The following is a 16,418-nucleotide window of genomic DNA, read 5'->3' on the forward strand; positions in this document are numbered from 1 at the left end:
ACAGAGGGAGGTCCTGAGGGGCGCTGGAGCGGCCGGGAGGACAAAGCGGGACAGCGCCGGCTGCCCCTCGGGGTTAGGGACGAGAGGCTTTCGTTCGAGGCCCTGGGAGCCCCGCGGGTGCAGAAGGAGCCCGGGGTCCCCTCCCGGGGCCGGTCCCTCCCCGCTGACCGGGAAGCAGACGGGCGGCGGCTCCTCCCCGCCCCGCTCCGCCCCGCGGAGGAGCGCGGCTGCCGGGCCCGGCGGGGCGCAGCATGCGGGCGGCCTGAGATGGCGGCGCCGTGCCGGACATGGACGCTGCAGGTGGTGGACACGGAGTTCAGCGCCGATGCCGTGGAGTGGTGCCCGGTGGAGGGCTGGCACAGCATCCTGGCCTGCGGCACCTACCACCTCCGCCTGCCCGCCGCGGTGAGCCCACGGAGGGGTTGGGGGCTGCAAACCGGGAGCCCTGCCCCGTGCCGTGCCCCTACCGGCCGGCCCTGGTCCTGGTCCTGAGGCGGGGAGGTGTGCGGGAGGTGGAGGCGCCGCTAAGCCCGGTTCTTTCTTCCTAATTGTCGGCGTAGGGTGATGAGAGAGGAAGCAATGCGGCCTGCGACCGGACAGGGCGCCTCTACCTGTACCACTACAACGAGGAGCAGCCTTACGTCCCGCTGACCGAGATCCAGAGGATAGACACCGCCGCCATCCTGGATATCAAGTGGTAAGGCTGGCCCCGCAGGGCTTGGAGCTCGCGGCAGCTGCAGACCACGGCGGGCTCTGCTGCTTCGGGGTCCCTTTTTGGCCATTGGTATGGCAGCAACGTTCATGTTTATTAGTTAAACTGCCCCTGACTTCTCGGAGGGAAGCAGTTCACTTCAGTGAGCAGAGACTGCTCATTTCTTTGTTAAATTCTTTGGGTTGCTTATGAGCAGCTTGTCAGTGACTTTGGACATCATCTGTCTGTATAATGATATATCATAACTCCCCCGATATGTATAATATTTTCCCCCGGTACAGGCTTGTGGGAACTTTGAGCCTCAGATTTTCTTCATGAAATTTTTTGATCAAGTACCTTCTTCTGCATCCTGGAATAAATGTTATGGCTTTGCTATCTTTCTTAAACTCCGCACAGATGTGCATTCAGGACTTGTTGAACTGTTGGATCTTTTAGGTGCCATGTTCCAGTTGCAGAACATCCCATGGTTGGCATTGCAAACTCAACAGGGGCCGTGGAGTTCTGCCACCTGACTGGAAGTGAGGTAGGTGGCTGTAATGCCAGCTGATGCTGAACCTGTTTTTAACTCGGGTTTAATACGGCTCTAGATTTATTAGCAATGCTCAGTGACTTTGCAGGGAAGGTATATGGCTTTCAGGTCTTTCTCAGTGGTCTTAGTTTTATTGTTGTTATTGCTTGTTTGTTTTTTAATGCTTCTTTTGTCTTCTGCTAATGTTTCTCATATATGCCGCAAAATTGTTCATGGCACCAAAAAAGACTGTCTGGGCTCTACCACATGCAGGGTGTGGGAGGTGAAGGCATGGGGAGAGCAACAGCAAAACTTGGAAACTGTTACCAGTTAGTCCATCTTAACTCTCCCTCAGGGAAATCAGAAGGTGCAAAGTTGTTAAAAGCTGGGAAGAGTTTTGGAGAAGGGTTTTTCGGAGTTGGTGGGAAAAGGGACTAATCGAGAGAGCCATGTGAAGAAAGGGAAAACCAGTCTGTATGGGAATTCAGCAGTCAGATAATCAGTTCTGAACTTCATCGCCCACTAAGAGGAAGCAAAATTTAAGGGGGATTTGGTGGGATGTGGAAAGCAAAGGGGTGGGTGTGCTGTATGCATAATGTTTGTCCTTTAGCTAGCGATGAGCAATTGTACATTGCTTCGGGACATTTCATCTCTTCCGTTGTGTGGGACCGTAATGTGCTTCTCTGTCTCTGGAAGACACTCGCCGTAGGTGCAGGCAGCACACATGTTATGTACTTGCTGTCTTCTCAGTCTTAACCCCTTTCTTTTCTTTCCAGTAGAAGAACAGCTGCATGTTGGAGCCATGCTTCAAGGTCGATCTTGGTGCACAGCGTCTGGCCTTGTCTTTAGACTGGTCCACAGGACGAGGGCAATGGTGAGGATGGGAAACAGAGGCTGCTGTTGAGGTTTTTGTGTGTGTGACAGTTCACAGATACAAGCTGAGGCTTTAGTTGAATGAAACTGGTGTCTTTTTTTGGGGAAGTGGCTTAAGGCATTCTTGCAGTGGGCTGCATTCGTTTACCTTCTCTAGAAGTTACTATTCCCAGAGCAAGGGTAACAAAGGAACAAGAAAGTATAGTGTGGTGACTGTAACAAGAGCAGAGCCTAATCAAACCACAAATCTGGGGTTATGCAATGGTGAACAGCTGCAGGTGACCCAGAGGCATCTCTTCTCTTTTGAAAGACTGCAGTAGGACGCAGCTCGATCCACTGGATCCAACTCGGTTTCTCCATCTACCCTCAGAACAGTTGAAATTTCAGTGTGAAGTTCTGCTTAAAAAAGGATAGTAAGGAAATAGTGCACATAAAAATTTTAGCTGCAGTTTCATGAGAAACAGAAGAGAAGTGGTTTGGAAGTACATTTGATTTCATACATTTCATACGTTTAATTTCAGAATTGGCATCACTGCATTAAAAAACATAAATTAGTTGTCCCCTGGAAGGGGTAGGGTGTGTGTTTTCTGTAAGTTATGTGCAAAGCAAAGAGTGGTGCTTTCAGTGTAAGGCTGGAAAACAGGGGGGCCCAGGCAGTACTGTGCTTAATGTTGAAGGACAGGCATTCAGTTGCTTTTGCTAATTAAACATGTTTATGCGCATGTGTTTTTTGTGTTGTTTAAAGAATAAGTAGAATTTCCAGTTCTACTTTCTTCTGTACATCTCATCTTCCTCTTGCTTCTGCCCTTCAAGATGAATGATGTTTGCCATGATGAAAAGCCCCTTTGAAGCCTGTCACTGTTGTCTGCTGAGAGACAAATAACCCCTTCTAGAAGCTGAATGTGCAGCCTTTGCCTCTCTGTAGAACTCGTAGGAAAGCAGGGCTAGGGGGTGACCCCGTATGTCTTGTGTGGAAATTTGGGAAATTCAATGTGGTTTAGTAAGTAGTGTATGATGTACAACTGGAAAGAAGCCCCCAGTCACCAAAATCAGTACTTGCAATTGCAGGTAACTAATCCAAAGGTATTGAGTTCACATCAGGGAATGTCCTAAAATCTGTGCACTGTGATCTGCAAAACTTTTGCTGGTGTTCTAAGTACGTTGTGTCCAGAAAATGCAGCAGTAGTGTACCATGGGAAAAGAGCAGGAAAGGTCAGGATCTGTTAGTGCTTTGGATGCCTCTGATAGCAGTGAAGGAAGCCACTTATTTGTACTGCAGACGAGGTTCTCAGAGGTCCTTGTCAATCTGGTGTGGAGGGAAAAAATTCCTCTTCACATGGAATTAATTCATTTTAATATCAAGCACATGACATTAAAACCTCCTGACTCTGACATGATATTAAAACCTGACTCTGTGAGGTCAGGGAATGGGCACCACCACCAACACAGATGATTTATAGATGGAAAGCTGAAAATAACTGTATAAATGCATGCATCCCTCCACTGCAATACCAGTTTCTCCTAATGTTCATTTGAATCAAACATGCTATCTATCTGTACTTTGGCTGCTCTAGCAACCTCCTGGGACATCAGTTTCAGTAATTTCTAATGTTTACTCTGTGTTCCACTGCAGTGGGTGTCCTCTGCGAGTGATCAGCAGTGATTCAGAGGGGAAGCTGAATCTGTTCTCCATAGATGAATCTGCTCCTTCTGTGCATGTCCTGAACCAGTGGAAAGCTCACAAATTTGAGGCCTGGATTGCTGCTTTCAATTATTGGAACACTGATGTTGTGTATTCAGGTTTGTAAGCACTGGGAATCTCAATTAGGGTGTGTTTTAAGGGGACACCTTGTTTAGGGATGTGTGTTCCTTGGGATTTTACTTTCCAGGATTGGATATGCTGCTTCCATCACACCTCTTGAAAGAGCTGGGGCCTCTGCTAGGGTCAAAAAGCTTCTTGCTTGTGGGAAGCAATTAGGGTTAATTAGGAGAAACCTTGTCTTTTAACATGTGCTTTGGCTTGCTATTGGCAAAAAAGATGGTGATGTGTTGGGGTGTGCAAAAGAGCCAGGGAGATTCTAGAGTCCAGTCTTTTTTGCTTCTAAATTTTTATTTTTATTTTTTGCTTAGCAGAGTGAGGATATTGTTATTGCATGTCTCTTCTCTGGTGAGGGTACTGTGAGCCTCAAATGATAGCTGGTATGTCTGGTAAATGCTCTGATATCCTAGGGCTGAAAAGCATTAGCTCCGTGTTAACTGTTTTGCTTCTGTGCCTTGATGTGGTCATTTGGGTGGTGTTTAGGGTACCTGTATTTTGCCTTTGTGCAGGAGGAGATGACAACCTGCTAAAAGGCTGGGACACCAGATGCAGTCCAGAGACTCCTGTCTTCACCAGCAAGAGGTAACCAAGCTATGCCTGCAGCTGGACCCTGAAGCTGTCGTGTCCCTTCCCAAGCTATGCATGCAGAGATGAACAAGGACCGTGGAGTCTTGTTTGTGCCTCCTCTGGGACATGGAGAGAGAAATTAGATTTTTCATCAGGATAGCTTCAGGTTGAAACTTTTCTTTCCGTGTCCTTCAAAACAATTGATGAACTGCTCGCTTCCAAACAGGAAGATGTTGATGGCTTCTTCATAAAAGAAGCGTCATGATTTATGCTCTTATTTTGGGGATTTTTGTGTGTGTTAAATTTGGATATATTATCGTGGAAGGTTTTTAAAAAATATTCTCCACTGTTCAGTCATTTAAAGTATTTTTTTTTTTTTCTGGTGACATATGTATTTGGTAGAATATGATTAAAACAGTATGTACAGCTTTCCAGTGAAATTTTATATGTAGCCTTAAAACAATCTGGATTATGAAAATATTAACGTTGAGAGTGAAGTCTTCTGGGAATTGAGTTGTTTTGCTGAATTTCTGAAGAATCTCAGCAAAACTGCTCTGAAGAGCAGTTTATGTTATTTGTTTTATTACTAGAAAATATTCATGCCAAGAGACTGTATGGGTAGAAGTTTTTCTCTGGAAAAGCTGTTGGGCTGTGTAGATGGAACTCTGCCTGGGCATTTAATTGAGGTGAAATTTGAGTTCACCTTACTCTTCTTTCTGGAGACACCGTGATGCAGTAAATTGCACTCCAAATCCTTGATATCCAAGGAAGAACCCCTTCTCAAATTGTGTATCATTGTCTCTTCCCTCTGCTGTATGATGCTGTTTTGCAGACATTCAATGGGTGTGTGCAGCATTCAGTGTAGTCCCCACCGGGAGAACCTTCTGGCTACTGGCAGGTAAATCCCTCCTAGCTGCTCTTCACTAGTGTGATTATCCCCCTCGGTTACCTTGAATGTGCTACTGCCTTCCAAGCTGTGGCTTCTTTAGAAATTCAGTGATGTGAAGAGCATGTGATATTTCCCAATTTTCTTCTGAACTTGTTGCACCGAATCAGCTATGCTGCTCATCCACATATTAATTTGTGATGCATCTGCAGCTACGACGAGCATGTGCTGTTGTGGGACACCAGGAACATGAAGCAGCCGCTGGCAGACACCCATGTTGAAGGTGGAGTTTGGAGGCTAAAGTGGCACCCAACTTGTGATTTTGTGCTGTTAGCAGCCTGCATGCAGAGCGGATTCAAAATCCTGGACTGCCGTGGAAGCATGGGTGAGTGTTCAGTGGAAGAGAGATGCTCTTGCACTACTCTGCTGCTCTCCTCTCTTGCCTCCAAGTTAATGGAGAAGCTCCAGCTCTGAGCCTGCCAGAAAGATCCAGATACTGTTAATAGCCTGAGACATTTATTCCAACTTAAAGTAACTCTTCCAGCTTTCCCAGACCTACGCTCACTGTTGGCATGATAGGCTGTGCCAAGGCACTGGCATTATTCATGCGTAAACCTCTCATAACTTCGCATGGGAGCAAGGCCTGTTTGCCTTGGTGTAAAAGCACAACCTGTTGACGTGACCATTCCAGTTTGTATTCATCTTGCTGGTTCAAAGAGGTTCTTGTGAGTATCAGGTGATGCTTTGCTGTCAGCAGAAGTTACTGACCTACTGGTTATTGCCTCAGAAAGGAAGTGCTGTGCAGTCTGGTTAATCTAGAATAGCACGAATAATCCCTGTGCATGAATCAGAAGGTATTTATGTGATTAAAAAGCTGTTTGCCTTTACATTACAAATACAATCTGCATAAAATGGTTGCTTTGCTGGGCTTCTCCAGGCCTTGGGCAGATCCACTGCTGCTGAAATGAGGATGATATTTCTTCTGTATAGGGATGGGAGGAACTTGATGTCCACTTAACAATCAGTAAAATGCTGAAAGCACCTGGGAAGAACACATCTGTAATCTATTAATAACCAGAACCTGGTCTACCAATCTTATCTGTTATTGTTATGGCTCATTGGAGATCGCTGTATGATCTGTCTTGTCTTTCTTGAGCCTGTTTAGGTATTTTGAATAATGAAGCTCTTAAAACGTTACGCCCATTAAACCCTCTTCTCTTGTCTGCTCACTGAACTAGGGAAAATCAAGGCTAGTGAGAGGTGGCTGAAGAATTGTCAGGAGAGCCAGTACCTTGTTCCTCCTAGGATGCTTAACTCTGTTGTCAAGAAGGTCGTAACCAGTTCTCCGGGGTAGGACAACAACTCTTGTATGACACTGGGACAGGCTCCCCAGGGCAGTCACAGCACCAAACCCGTTGGAGCTCAATGCTCTCAGACATAGGGGTCGATTTTTGGGTGGTCCTGTGTGGGCCAGGAGTTGGACTTGATGATCCTTGTTCGTCCCTTCCTGCATGGGATGTTCTGACTCTGTGCCATAGTCAATATTAGAATGCCTTGCAAGCAGTCTGCAACAAACTGTTTCACAACTTGCTTTCTGCTCATTTCATTTTTTATTTTTTTTTAAAGCGGAGAACATGGAGGAGTGTATCATCCTGTCATCCTACGTCTTGCACAATTCCCTGGCCTATGGGGCTGACTGGTCAAGACTCTGCCCGAGGGATTCCTTGTCTGCAGCCCAGGACTCTGCTGCTACGTACCAGTCTTTGGGGGAGCTTGTGGCAAGACCAGAGGAAGGAGACGAGAGACTGAATTTGCAGGTTCGAAACCTGAAGATAATTTATGAGTCTCCTACAGCTACTTTTGATGTAATATTGGATGAGGAGAGCGAGGGCCCTGCCTTGCCGCTCAAAGACGAGGCGCATCCTAAGCTGTCTGGGGATCCTGACCTGGGTAGGGAGCCTGGTTTAAGGGAGAGCTCTGGCACTGACCAAGGGGGAGACCCTGAGTCAGTTGGCAGTTCTGACCCGGGAATTAAGAGACCCAACAGGATGAGCCTGGACAGAAGTGATGATTCGGCCAGTCCAAAAGAAATGAGCATTGTAGCAACCTGTTCTTTCTATGATAATATCCTACACGTCTGGAAGTGGGAAATGAGCCTGGCCACCCCTTCGGAGACGGCCGGTACTAGATCTCCACCTGAAAGAACGGTTCAAAGTTTGCATTGACAGTCCCAAGGGAAAAGGGTAGGAAAATTTCTGCACTGACAGTAACATCTAAGCTTATGCCCTAATTTCTTTTGGGTTTTGCCAGTTTGTATGGTTGCGTTTGTGAGTCTTAGAAGTCAATACTGACGGAGTTATTTCCTGATGGTTTTATTTTCAGCACTGAGGAAAATTTTTGTTTTGAGAAGTGTGGTCAAGCACAGACACGTTTATTCAGTTTTCCCTTAATGTACTAATTCAAAGTAGGACAGCCTTCCTCTCAGAGGCTACTCGTTTGTACATTATGTTGGAATCCCTTCAAGGCTGGTTTGCATTTGTGTGATTGAAGCCTGTTCTCCTTCCAAAACAAACCAAACTTGTCTGTGCTCCTCCATGTAGCCAAACACACACGTTGTGATCAGAGGCTTCCATGCATTTCTCAAAAAAGTCCATGAGTAGAGGCTTAGATGTGTGTGTAGCTCGTTGTGTGATCCGTAAACTAGCGTGTTCTTTGAGAAGACACTCAAAGGCAGTCCAGATACTGACAGTGCGTTGTGCTTATGGTGATACTTAGTAAAAAGAAATTCCTTTTATGGGAGGAAATCCAAACTGACTAGTGTGACAGAGAGCAGCTCAGCAACAGGAAGCTTTGTTCCAATTAGGGCCTTTCTTGTAAGGATTCTGGTATATCTGCACACTCAAACTTTACACCAGGCTCATCACCTGGATGCAATCTCACTTTGTCGCTCTCCAAGCTAAGCATGAGCTGGCTTAGCAGAATGTGTGTAGGAAGCCCTGCTTGTATTTTAGTGCCACACTTAACCAACCCCTTCCCACCCTGTAGGCATCAAACCGTTGTTTTGTTTGTTGTTTTTTTTTTTTTCCACTCGGAGACGTACATTTAGGTCCAAAGTCAAGATCTTACAGTTTTTTTTTTTTTAAAGGTGAACAGCTTTAAAATCAAAACCTCCAAAAAGTACAGGCAGTGTTTCCTGACATTTTTTAAGTTCAAAGTACAGAAACCAAAATCTTAACAGCATTGCCCTAACTACCTCCAGGAATGGCTGCAGAATTTCTCATGGTTACTCCATTAGCTTTCTTTTTTCACTGTGAAACATCAGCAAAACACCGTTTCTGGAAACACTTTCTCTGTTTTTAATTTCATTCTAGAAACAAATGAGCTTAGACTAGGTCAGTAATTTCTAGCTTGCATGGTTTCTCTTTGAGAGTCCTAAAGAATTAGTTGCCTGGAGGGAAAGAAACACCAGCAACAACTTTCTGTAACAGTGCTGCATCTAAAACGAGGTACAGTAGGTAAGAATTTTACTGCTTTGAAACTCTTTTTTCAAAGGTGAATGTGTATTTTAAAAAAACTCTCGAGCGCTGTTACATTAAGATTCATATTAGTATTGTGAACAAGAGCTTTTGTTAAAAAACGCCCTATTTTTGGATGTTTCTAAAATAAAATCAAGACAAGTGATTTATCTTTCTTGTTTGTTTTGATTTTTGTAAAAAGCCCTTCATGCTTTGGTTGGATTATTGCTACATAAAGCCTGTGTTGTTACAACCCGTGCTGATCTAAGACAAAAGAATTTGTTACTAAGAAGAGTGATTCACTGTCTTTAGTTATGACTTATTCTAGGACAAACACCTGTAGAACACCACTGCTGGCATCCTTCCACCACGAAAATCAGCTTTTACTCTTCCTGCTTCCCATCTTTAGCCAGTTACTCCACCTGAGGACCTCCATCCCTATCACATAACAGCTTGGTTGCTGTAAGGGTGGTTGGCAGTGTGCTTGTTCTTCAAGAGACCTTGTAGACAAGTATTTGGGGTTTCAGCCCTGAATGCAGTCTTGTGAAGTGGAAGCAAACACAGCATCCCTCCCCATCATCACAGCTATATCCAGCCTTGGTGGTTTTGTTTTTAAAAAACACTTTAAGGACTTATCTGTCAGTCTTCATGACAGACAGGATGCTCACAGAGAACACAGGTAACGTGTGCCTTCTCTCCAAATGTGAAAACCTGCATTCTAATTAAATTATCTGATACTCAAGCTTTGCAGTACTTCATATTTAGAAAGCCTCATAAAAAAAAAAAAAATCTCTGGGCAGTGCTACAGTCTCCACACAGAACTGTTTCACAGAACCATTTTCTCAAAAACTCCAGTACTTGAGGGTCAGGGAAAAACGTTATTTCCAGCGATTTACTTAGAATTTCGGTATTTTTACTTAATAAGCAGCCGCACGTAACTCTTAAGTGCTGCTTGTATATGTTTCATTTTATGAATTGTAAGGCATTGCCCTTTCAGGAACCTATCTCAAAAACAGTTTTTGAGGTGTATTTCAAATTTAAGCATCTATCTTCAAAGGTCAAGCATCTGCACTGCTAATTAACTGTATCTTGATTTACTTCAAAGGAGGAGTTTTGAGGCTTGGGAAAGCCTGGAATAATTGTGACATTCAATACAGGCTACAGCTCCTGCTCAGAGAGCTTAGAGTAAGGCTTTGTTGGAGGTCTTATCCCTGTTTTAGGGGAACACTTCCCTTTAGCTAGTGAGAAATTCATTTGAGCATTCTGCTTTTGGCTGTGCTCGCGACTTGCAGCAGAGCTGTGGCAGTACTGACCAGGGATGCTTCAGCTCGAAGAGGCTTGTCCCACAGCTCCAGACTCTCCTGGAGGCAGAGGAGCCCTCCCTCGTTCCCAGAGGTCAGGCACATTTGCTTCTGCGGCCTGGAGAGCAACTTCCTCCTGTGATTACCAGCGTGTGGTCAATCAGCTCTTGTCTGAGATCCGGACACCCACACGTGCAATTATACACACGGTGCAAGCCAACTGACACCCTCCCTGCTCACTGATGAGGTACAAGCTGCCAGTTCCCCCACCGCGATTAAAATCACACATTGCAGAAAGACAAAGCGGAAGGATCAGCTTTTAATACCCACTGAAAGAAACAGTCCCGGATTTGTGGGTGCAGGTCCAGTCTCCCACCACCGCTCACGGCAGCGGCCGCGGGCATCCCCCCGCTCGCTCCCTAGCGCACGTAGTTCTTGGGGAAGAGCTGGAAGAGCTTGCCCTCCTGCGTGGGCTCGAAGCCGTACTTCTGCAGGTCGTTGGGGTCGAAGGCGCCTTCCTTCACGTCCTTCTCGATGCGGGGCGCCACCACCTCGCTGAAGAGCTGCTTGGCAGTCAGCGGCGGCTCGGAGCCCTCGGGGGCGCGGTACGAGACGTAGGGCTTGAGCTTGAAGCCCGCCAGGTCGGGGACGACGAACTGCGGCACCATCTCCTTGACCAGGAGGAACTTCTTGTTGGCGGTCAGCACGCCCAGCCTCTTGGCCCCGCGGCCCTTGTTGTGGCTGCGGGGGCCGCGCTTGCTGGTGAACGGGGACATGCGGTCGGCGCCCCGCACCAGCCCGCGGGCCAGCTGGGCCAGCAGCCCCATGCCGGGCGCCTGCGGCCCCTCAGGAAGCGGCGGGACGCGGGGGAGGCGGCGCCGGGCCGAGAGCAGCGGGCTCCGGGCTCTGCCCCCCGGCTCCGCCGCTGCCGCCACCGCCGCTTCGCCTCACACAACCCGCACCTACACCCCGCAGCACCGCCCGCTCCCACTGGCTGGAACGCGCTGGCCAATCCGCAGCGCCTATCTTAGCTCGCTTTCGGCGCGGGGCCGGTAGGGGGCCAATCAGCAGCGAGGAGGCCGGCTGGGTGGGCGGGGCCGGGCCCGGCTTCGGCCCCGCTCGGCTGCGTTCGGCTCCGTTCGGCCCCGTCTGGCCCCGTTCGGCTCCGCTCGGCTCCGTTCGCAGCGCGGGGCCGCCCGGGGGCTCCCGGCGGTGCCGGTGCCGGTGCCGACCCCCCCCGGCTGCCGCCTGCCCGCAGCGCGGCTCCCCGCTCGCTCCCCGCAGTGTGAGGTGCGTGAGCGCGGCGGGGCAGCGGAGCCTTCCTAGGGAGCCGTTGGGGGAGGTGGGCGCCGCGCGGCCCCCGCCCGCGGGTTCGGGGTTTTTGGCCCCAAAATGAGTGCGGGGGGGGGGGGGGCGGGGCGCGGTCGCTCTCCCCGCTGAGCTCTGGGCTTCTTCCCTCAGGGCCCCGGCACCGCCAGGCATGGAGGAGGAGGAGGAGGGCAACGGCACCGGCCTGGAGGTACGGGGGGTACCGGGGGGTGCCGGGGGTGCCGGGGGTGTCTCTGTGCCGTTTCTCCGTCACGGCCGTGCTGCGGGCGGTGCTGGCCTTTCGGACCTGTCCCCCCGTGGGTTTCACCGTCCCGACGCCTCAGGATCGGTGCTGCTCTCGCCGTGTTGTATTTTACCATTTTTCGGTTTATTTTCGCCACAAGCCCTCCGCTCTCTGCGCCGCGTTCCCGGCTGTGGCCCCTCCGTGCCCTCTGCTTGGTCGTCAGTCCCTCCGGGCCTCGTTGCTCTTCCCCTAATGCCACACAGGGGCTGCGATGGGAACTGGTCGCTGTTGGACCTAAAAGCCACACACAGCATGCTTGTATGCAGGCAAACGGCGTTTTCTTGTGAAAATCCAGCATCTAGTCAAACCATAGGCATGCGGCCAGGTGTGCAAAGGGAAGCCTGTTCGGAGGATTTCTAATTTAAGGCCCTGCTTTCTGCACCCGGGGAGGCTTCGCACCCCTCCCTGCGGGGCACGGCTCGCTGTTTACCTTTGATTGCGATGCAAAGTTCTGGAGCTCCCGCTGGAGCTGCGCCTTCTGTGCGCCGTACTCTGGATGGGTGTGAGCCTTACTGATGTAGCTCTGTGTTTTTATCTACGGTGAAATTTTCATTAAGAAAATGAGAATTAAACCTCGGGAAAAAGCAGACGAGTTGTTTTCACGTCAATACATACTCTTAGCCTATCGCCGCTTTATTTTCCAGCGACGTGCTGGTCCTCTCAGGGATGTTCCAAACAAGTTTTGTGTCCGAGTGTTGTCTGAAGGCTTCTGAGGACGACGTGAAGTTGTTGAACACAGGTGCTGGTAGTGGAGGCTCCGTCCTGCAGCCGTGGGATGTTGTGGCTGTGCAGGGCTGGTGATTTAACAATTTCACAGCTGTCCCAGGGGCTGTTTTCTTACGAACAACTACTTACATGGCTGTGGTGCCTGTGAGGTCAGATCCTGCTTGTTGGCTTTCCCTGCTGTTGCCAAAGGATTGCCAGTGTTTGCAAGTCTCCCCATGCTGTGGGGGGAACGTTGTTCACGCTGGTGTTGGTAATAAACCATACATGAGCCTCTCAGTTTCTTCTGGAGGTCTGAATTTTTTCTTTCCAGTACTGACTTTTTGTACTGTGATGTGAGGGCTCTGTGTGTGCATTTTGGTTTGTCGTGAACTTGTTTCTTCTCACGTAGCAGCAATGTGACAGTCAGTTGGCAACTCCTGTTTTCCATGTTATTTGAGCTCGTACAGGCCTGGATAGTAGCAGAACTCTCTGTAACCCCGACACTGTCAAGGAGAAACAAATTGAGTGACCACAACTGACTAATAGTGCAAACTCACTGGGCTTTGCCAGACTGTATTGGTGGCTAACAGCTTTTCAATGTGGTTTTTTTTTTTTTTAATTGTGACTTTTCACTGCCATTCCACTAATGACAGCCTGACACTGATAACAGCGATAGTTGAGGATGTTGGGAACGTTGTTGGTACGCTGTGTTAAAGCAGCCTCAGAAGATAAACTCTCATCTGCAAGCATTGGCTGGTCAGGCACTGCAAACCCGGAATGAACTTTGATGAGAGAGACTCTCGTGGTTTGGTGACTCCCAGCGTGCGCTTCCAGTTTTCTTTTGGTTGCAAAGATAAATTAAGACACCATCCAAATCTGGAACTGAGGGCAAAAATTGAGACCAAAAAAAAAAAAATATAAGATTCAAGAGCTTGTAAGGTTTGAGTCGGACTTAAGACTTACTGGCTGGTGTGTTCTTATACTCTTTAGTTTCCTACTTGTTCCTAATATTTGGTTTGCTTTTTACCTCCGCTCAGGGAAGTTTTGAGCTGTCAAACTTACAGCTTTTATAACTTTCACATTTTTTTCCCAGAATAACAACAGTCAGGATAGGTTCCAGGGCTGTATACCTGAGTTAGAGCAAATCCCATGTGCAAATCTTCCTTGTTTATGCTGAATTTTATCTGCCATTTTATTGCTTATTTTCTTAGTCTCTTAAAATTCTTTACATTCCACTCTTATCCTTATTGCTCTGAGTAACATCGTCATTAAAAAAAAAAAGCTATCATCTCCCTGTTTGACCCTGTTTTAGCATGGTTTAGGAACTGACACCAATATAAACTCCAGTACTGGCCCCTCTCCACTGAATGTGTTGTGTTTCAGAGTGGATGATAGTTGAAAGAAAGACATTGGAAAATACTATCAAGTTGTATTGTGTATGGCAGAGCAGACACTGAGATGTTTTTATGGAGGCTTTTTGCCTGTTGTGGGAAACTAATTTCACTTTCCTTTTGGTGCTAGGCTGTGTTACCAGCAGGTGGAACACGAATTCTTCAATTTGTAGAAGACAGAATACAGACTACTATGGTAATGTACAGCTTTAATCAACTGGATGAAAGATTGTGTGTGCATAAATAGTGTGCAATTGCTTGTAAGCTCCAAGAACTCTGCTTTGTCAAAGCTGAAGTCTGAGTAGACTGAGAGGAGGAGTTTTTGTTTCCTTATTGTTGCTGTGCATGAGGCAGGAATTAATTCCTCTTATTTCATCCCATGTATATTTAGCTCATCAGTTCACAGATCTTTAGGGGAAGAATGCTGAATATTTCGCATATAAGCTTATGAAGCACTGATATAATTTAAATTTAAACTTCTTGTATGTGTGATGTTTTAGTTAAAAATGAAATATTTGTGAATGTGTGTGATATTCAGGCCACTTACTGAGCTAAGTGTTCTCCAAAACATAAAATAACTTTCAACTACAAAAGTCATTAATTTGTTTCCCCTGTAAATTCTTCCCACAGCTGACTGGAATTGCAATCGGAGCTGCAGTTGCTTTGCTCCTGATAGGGACTGTTGTGATTGTCATCTATAGAAGAGTGAAACAGTCTAGTAAGTACTCAACAACAATGTTTAAAAACAGTTTTCTCAGTATTTTTTTCTCAGTAACCTTCAGTATTTTTTGTAGCATTATGTGGTAAATTCTGGGTCAATTTGTAATAACTTTTTGCTGTGAAGGTAGTGGCTTCTGCAGAAAAAAAAAGCTTTAACAGGATAAAGAACTTGCATTGATACACTTACCCAGCTCTGAATGTCAAATTCATAACTGTCTTGTGCAGGACACTGGAGACTTTTGTTTCTCTAGTGTGTGATAGCCTTAATGTCACTTGGCTTACAAATAATTTCAAGCCTGCTGTGACTTCACTGTTAAAATAATGAGACATCAGTGAACTGGAGGTTTCCTTTTGTGATTGTAAAGTCCCCTGATCTCTCTGCCTGTTTAGAGAGTCTTTTTACCTTCCCCAGTGATTAGGTGGAGCCTTAAGCTAGCTCATCTCTAGTCTGGCTTGGCTAACTGGAGCTGAATCGTGAGGTGCCTTGTGCGGGTTTGAATTTGAAGTGCTGGCCACAATAGTTTGTTTCTTAGCAGACACGAACTGTGGCTATTAAGGAAGTAACGAAGCTGACAACTCGTGCTTAGTCTTCTTTCTGCCTGTAACATAAAGCTGCAGATGGTTTCTGATGGGAAACTTGTCTGTTTTAGAACAACTTCAACCACATGTGCCTCAATACAGATTTCGCAAACGAGACAAAGTGATGTTCTATGGGCGGAAGATCATGAGAAAGGTAAGAATATTTGGCATGGTTGGAGGGACGTAAAGATTAAAAAGATCCAGTTTAGGAGGTCTGGTAAATTTTGAAACATTTTGCTTGCTTAGTCCGGCTCAGGATCTTTGACCCATTAAGCTTCCTTGAAATTTTGGGGACGTGTCAGAACTCCTGGAATCTTGCCAGAATTGCAAATGGAACAGCAAAAGCTTCTCTTTCTGATTAAACCTTACCTCCTTCAGGAATATTTTCAGACATCAAGGACAGTGGTGAATCAAAGAATACTCCTCTATGGAATTGATGGTTGATTATCCATCATAATCTACCTATCTTTTTCTATATTTAGAATTATATTCAAGATTTTCAGTGTCTATATTCAGGATTGTCCTTTTCAGATAATGACTTCTAGTGCGGTCCTTATGTTCAAAGCTGACACTGTCTTTCCCATGTTAGGAGATGGCCAGTCTATTTGGGGAGCACGTACTCAGATTTATTTTTCTGCAGTCTACCTACGAACAGCACTAACCACTTCAATATATGAGCCCTTGTTTTCTTGAATTACAAATAAGACTTTCAGACTATAATTATAGACTGTTTCAGAGGGCTTTATCCAGTGATTGAACTTTGCCTTAGATTGCAGCAAGGAATGTTATGTGTGCCCTAGGTTTCCTGTCCTGATGTTGTTTGTGCCCTATTATTCTAAAAAGTCTCCTTAAATTTTCTGTCAGTCAGAAGTCAGTTCCTGCATGGGATCTAGTTTGACTCTGGCTGACAAGTTGGTTAAATCCTTAAAGTCTGTGGCTGCCTTTCTGATACTTAGTTCTCTCTCTCTTTCTCTTTTTTTTTTTTTTTTTTTGTCTTTACAGTTTCACTTTGTCTTTTTCACTTGTAACAAGAAGGTTTGAACAGACATTTCCTGTGACTAACTAGGTTAGCCTTAGTGTAGGCATCCTAGGTTTTCACCACTGATGGTCTGGTTGTCAGTTAACTGAGGATGTTAATGTTCCTGCCTTGCTTCCCTTGAAGCTGTTTAGTGTGTGCTGAATGTGAGATTCTTTTTTCCCCCAATTGACAGTACCACCGTGGCCAAAAGA

At 46.6% G+C, this 16,418-nt stretch overlaps 3 protein-coding genes across 3 annotated transcripts in view; 2 read left to right on the plus strand and 1 right to left on the minus strand.

The window, feature by feature from the left end:
• Positions 1–217: 217 nt before the first annotated feature.
• DPH7 (diphthamide biosynthesis 7) lies at positions 218–9,055 on the plus strand. Its single transcript, XM_084299131.1, has 9 exons — positions 218–405; positions 561–697; positions 1,148–1,235; positions 2,000–2,094; positions 3,727–3,893; positions 4,422–4,494; positions 5,312–5,377; positions 5,578–5,750; positions 6,992–9,055. The coding sequence occupies exons 1-9, from the start codon at positions 268–270 to the stop codon at positions 7,588–7,590; spliced, it is 1,536 nt and encodes a 511-aa protein (XP_084155257.1). The 5' UTR covers positions 218–267; the 3' UTR covers positions 7,591–9,055.
• Positions 9,056–10,482: 1,427 nt separating this feature from the next.
• MRPL41 (mitochondrial ribosomal protein L41) lies at positions 10,483–11,148 on the minus strand. The gene has a single exon (XM_084299132.1). The coding sequence runs from the start codon at positions 11,006–11,008 to the stop codon at positions 10,601–10,603; it is 408 nt and encodes a 135-aa protein (XP_084155258.1). The 5' UTR covers positions 11,009–11,148; the 3' UTR covers positions 10,483–10,600.
• A 135-nt stretch (positions 11,149–11,283) lies between these two features.
• PNPLA7 (patatin like domain 7, lysophospholipase) overlaps positions 11,284–16,418 on the plus strand; it is a 134,535-nt gene continuing 129,400 nt past the window's right edge. Inside the window, exons 1-5 of the mRNA XM_084299130.1 lie at positions 11,284–11,471; positions 11,643–11,700; positions 14,020–14,085; positions 14,520–14,607; positions 15,260–15,342. Coding sequence (XP_084155256.1) covers positions 11,662–11,700; positions 14,020–14,085; positions 14,520–14,607; positions 15,260–15,342 — 276 coding nt within the window. The 5' untranslated portion in view covers positions 11,284–11,471; positions 11,643–11,661. The remainder of the gene's footprint in view (positions 11,472–11,642; positions 11,701–14,019; positions 14,086–14,519; positions 14,608–15,259; positions 15,343–16,418) is intronic.

This window comes from Netta rufina (genome assembly GCF_964035555.1).
Source record: "Netta rufina genome assembly, chromosome: 20".
NCBI classification, from domain to species: Eukaryota; Metazoa; Chordata; class Aves; order Anseriformes; family Anatidae; genus Netta; species Netta rufina.

What these genes read in the sequence shown, in the direction of transcription:
- MRPL41 (XM_084299132.1), bottom strand. Translation starts at nt 11,008, where the DNA reads ATGGGGCTGCTGGCCCAGCTGGCCCGCGGGCTGGTGCGGGGCGCCGAC.
- DPH7 (XM_084299131.1), top strand. Translation starts at nt 268, where the DNA reads ATGGCGGCGCCGTGCCGGACATGGACGCTGCAGGTGGTGGACACGGAG. An exon ending in CACTGATGTTGTGTATTCAG is followed by an intron (nt 3,894 to 4,421) that starts GTTTGTAAGCAC and finishes GCCTTTGTGCAG; the next exon opens with GAGGAGATGACAACCTGCTA. An exon ending in AACCTTCTGGCTACTGGCAG is followed by an intron (nt 5,378 to 5,577) that starts GTAAATCCCTCC and finishes ATGCATCTGCAG; the next exon opens with CTACGACGAGCATGTGCTGT.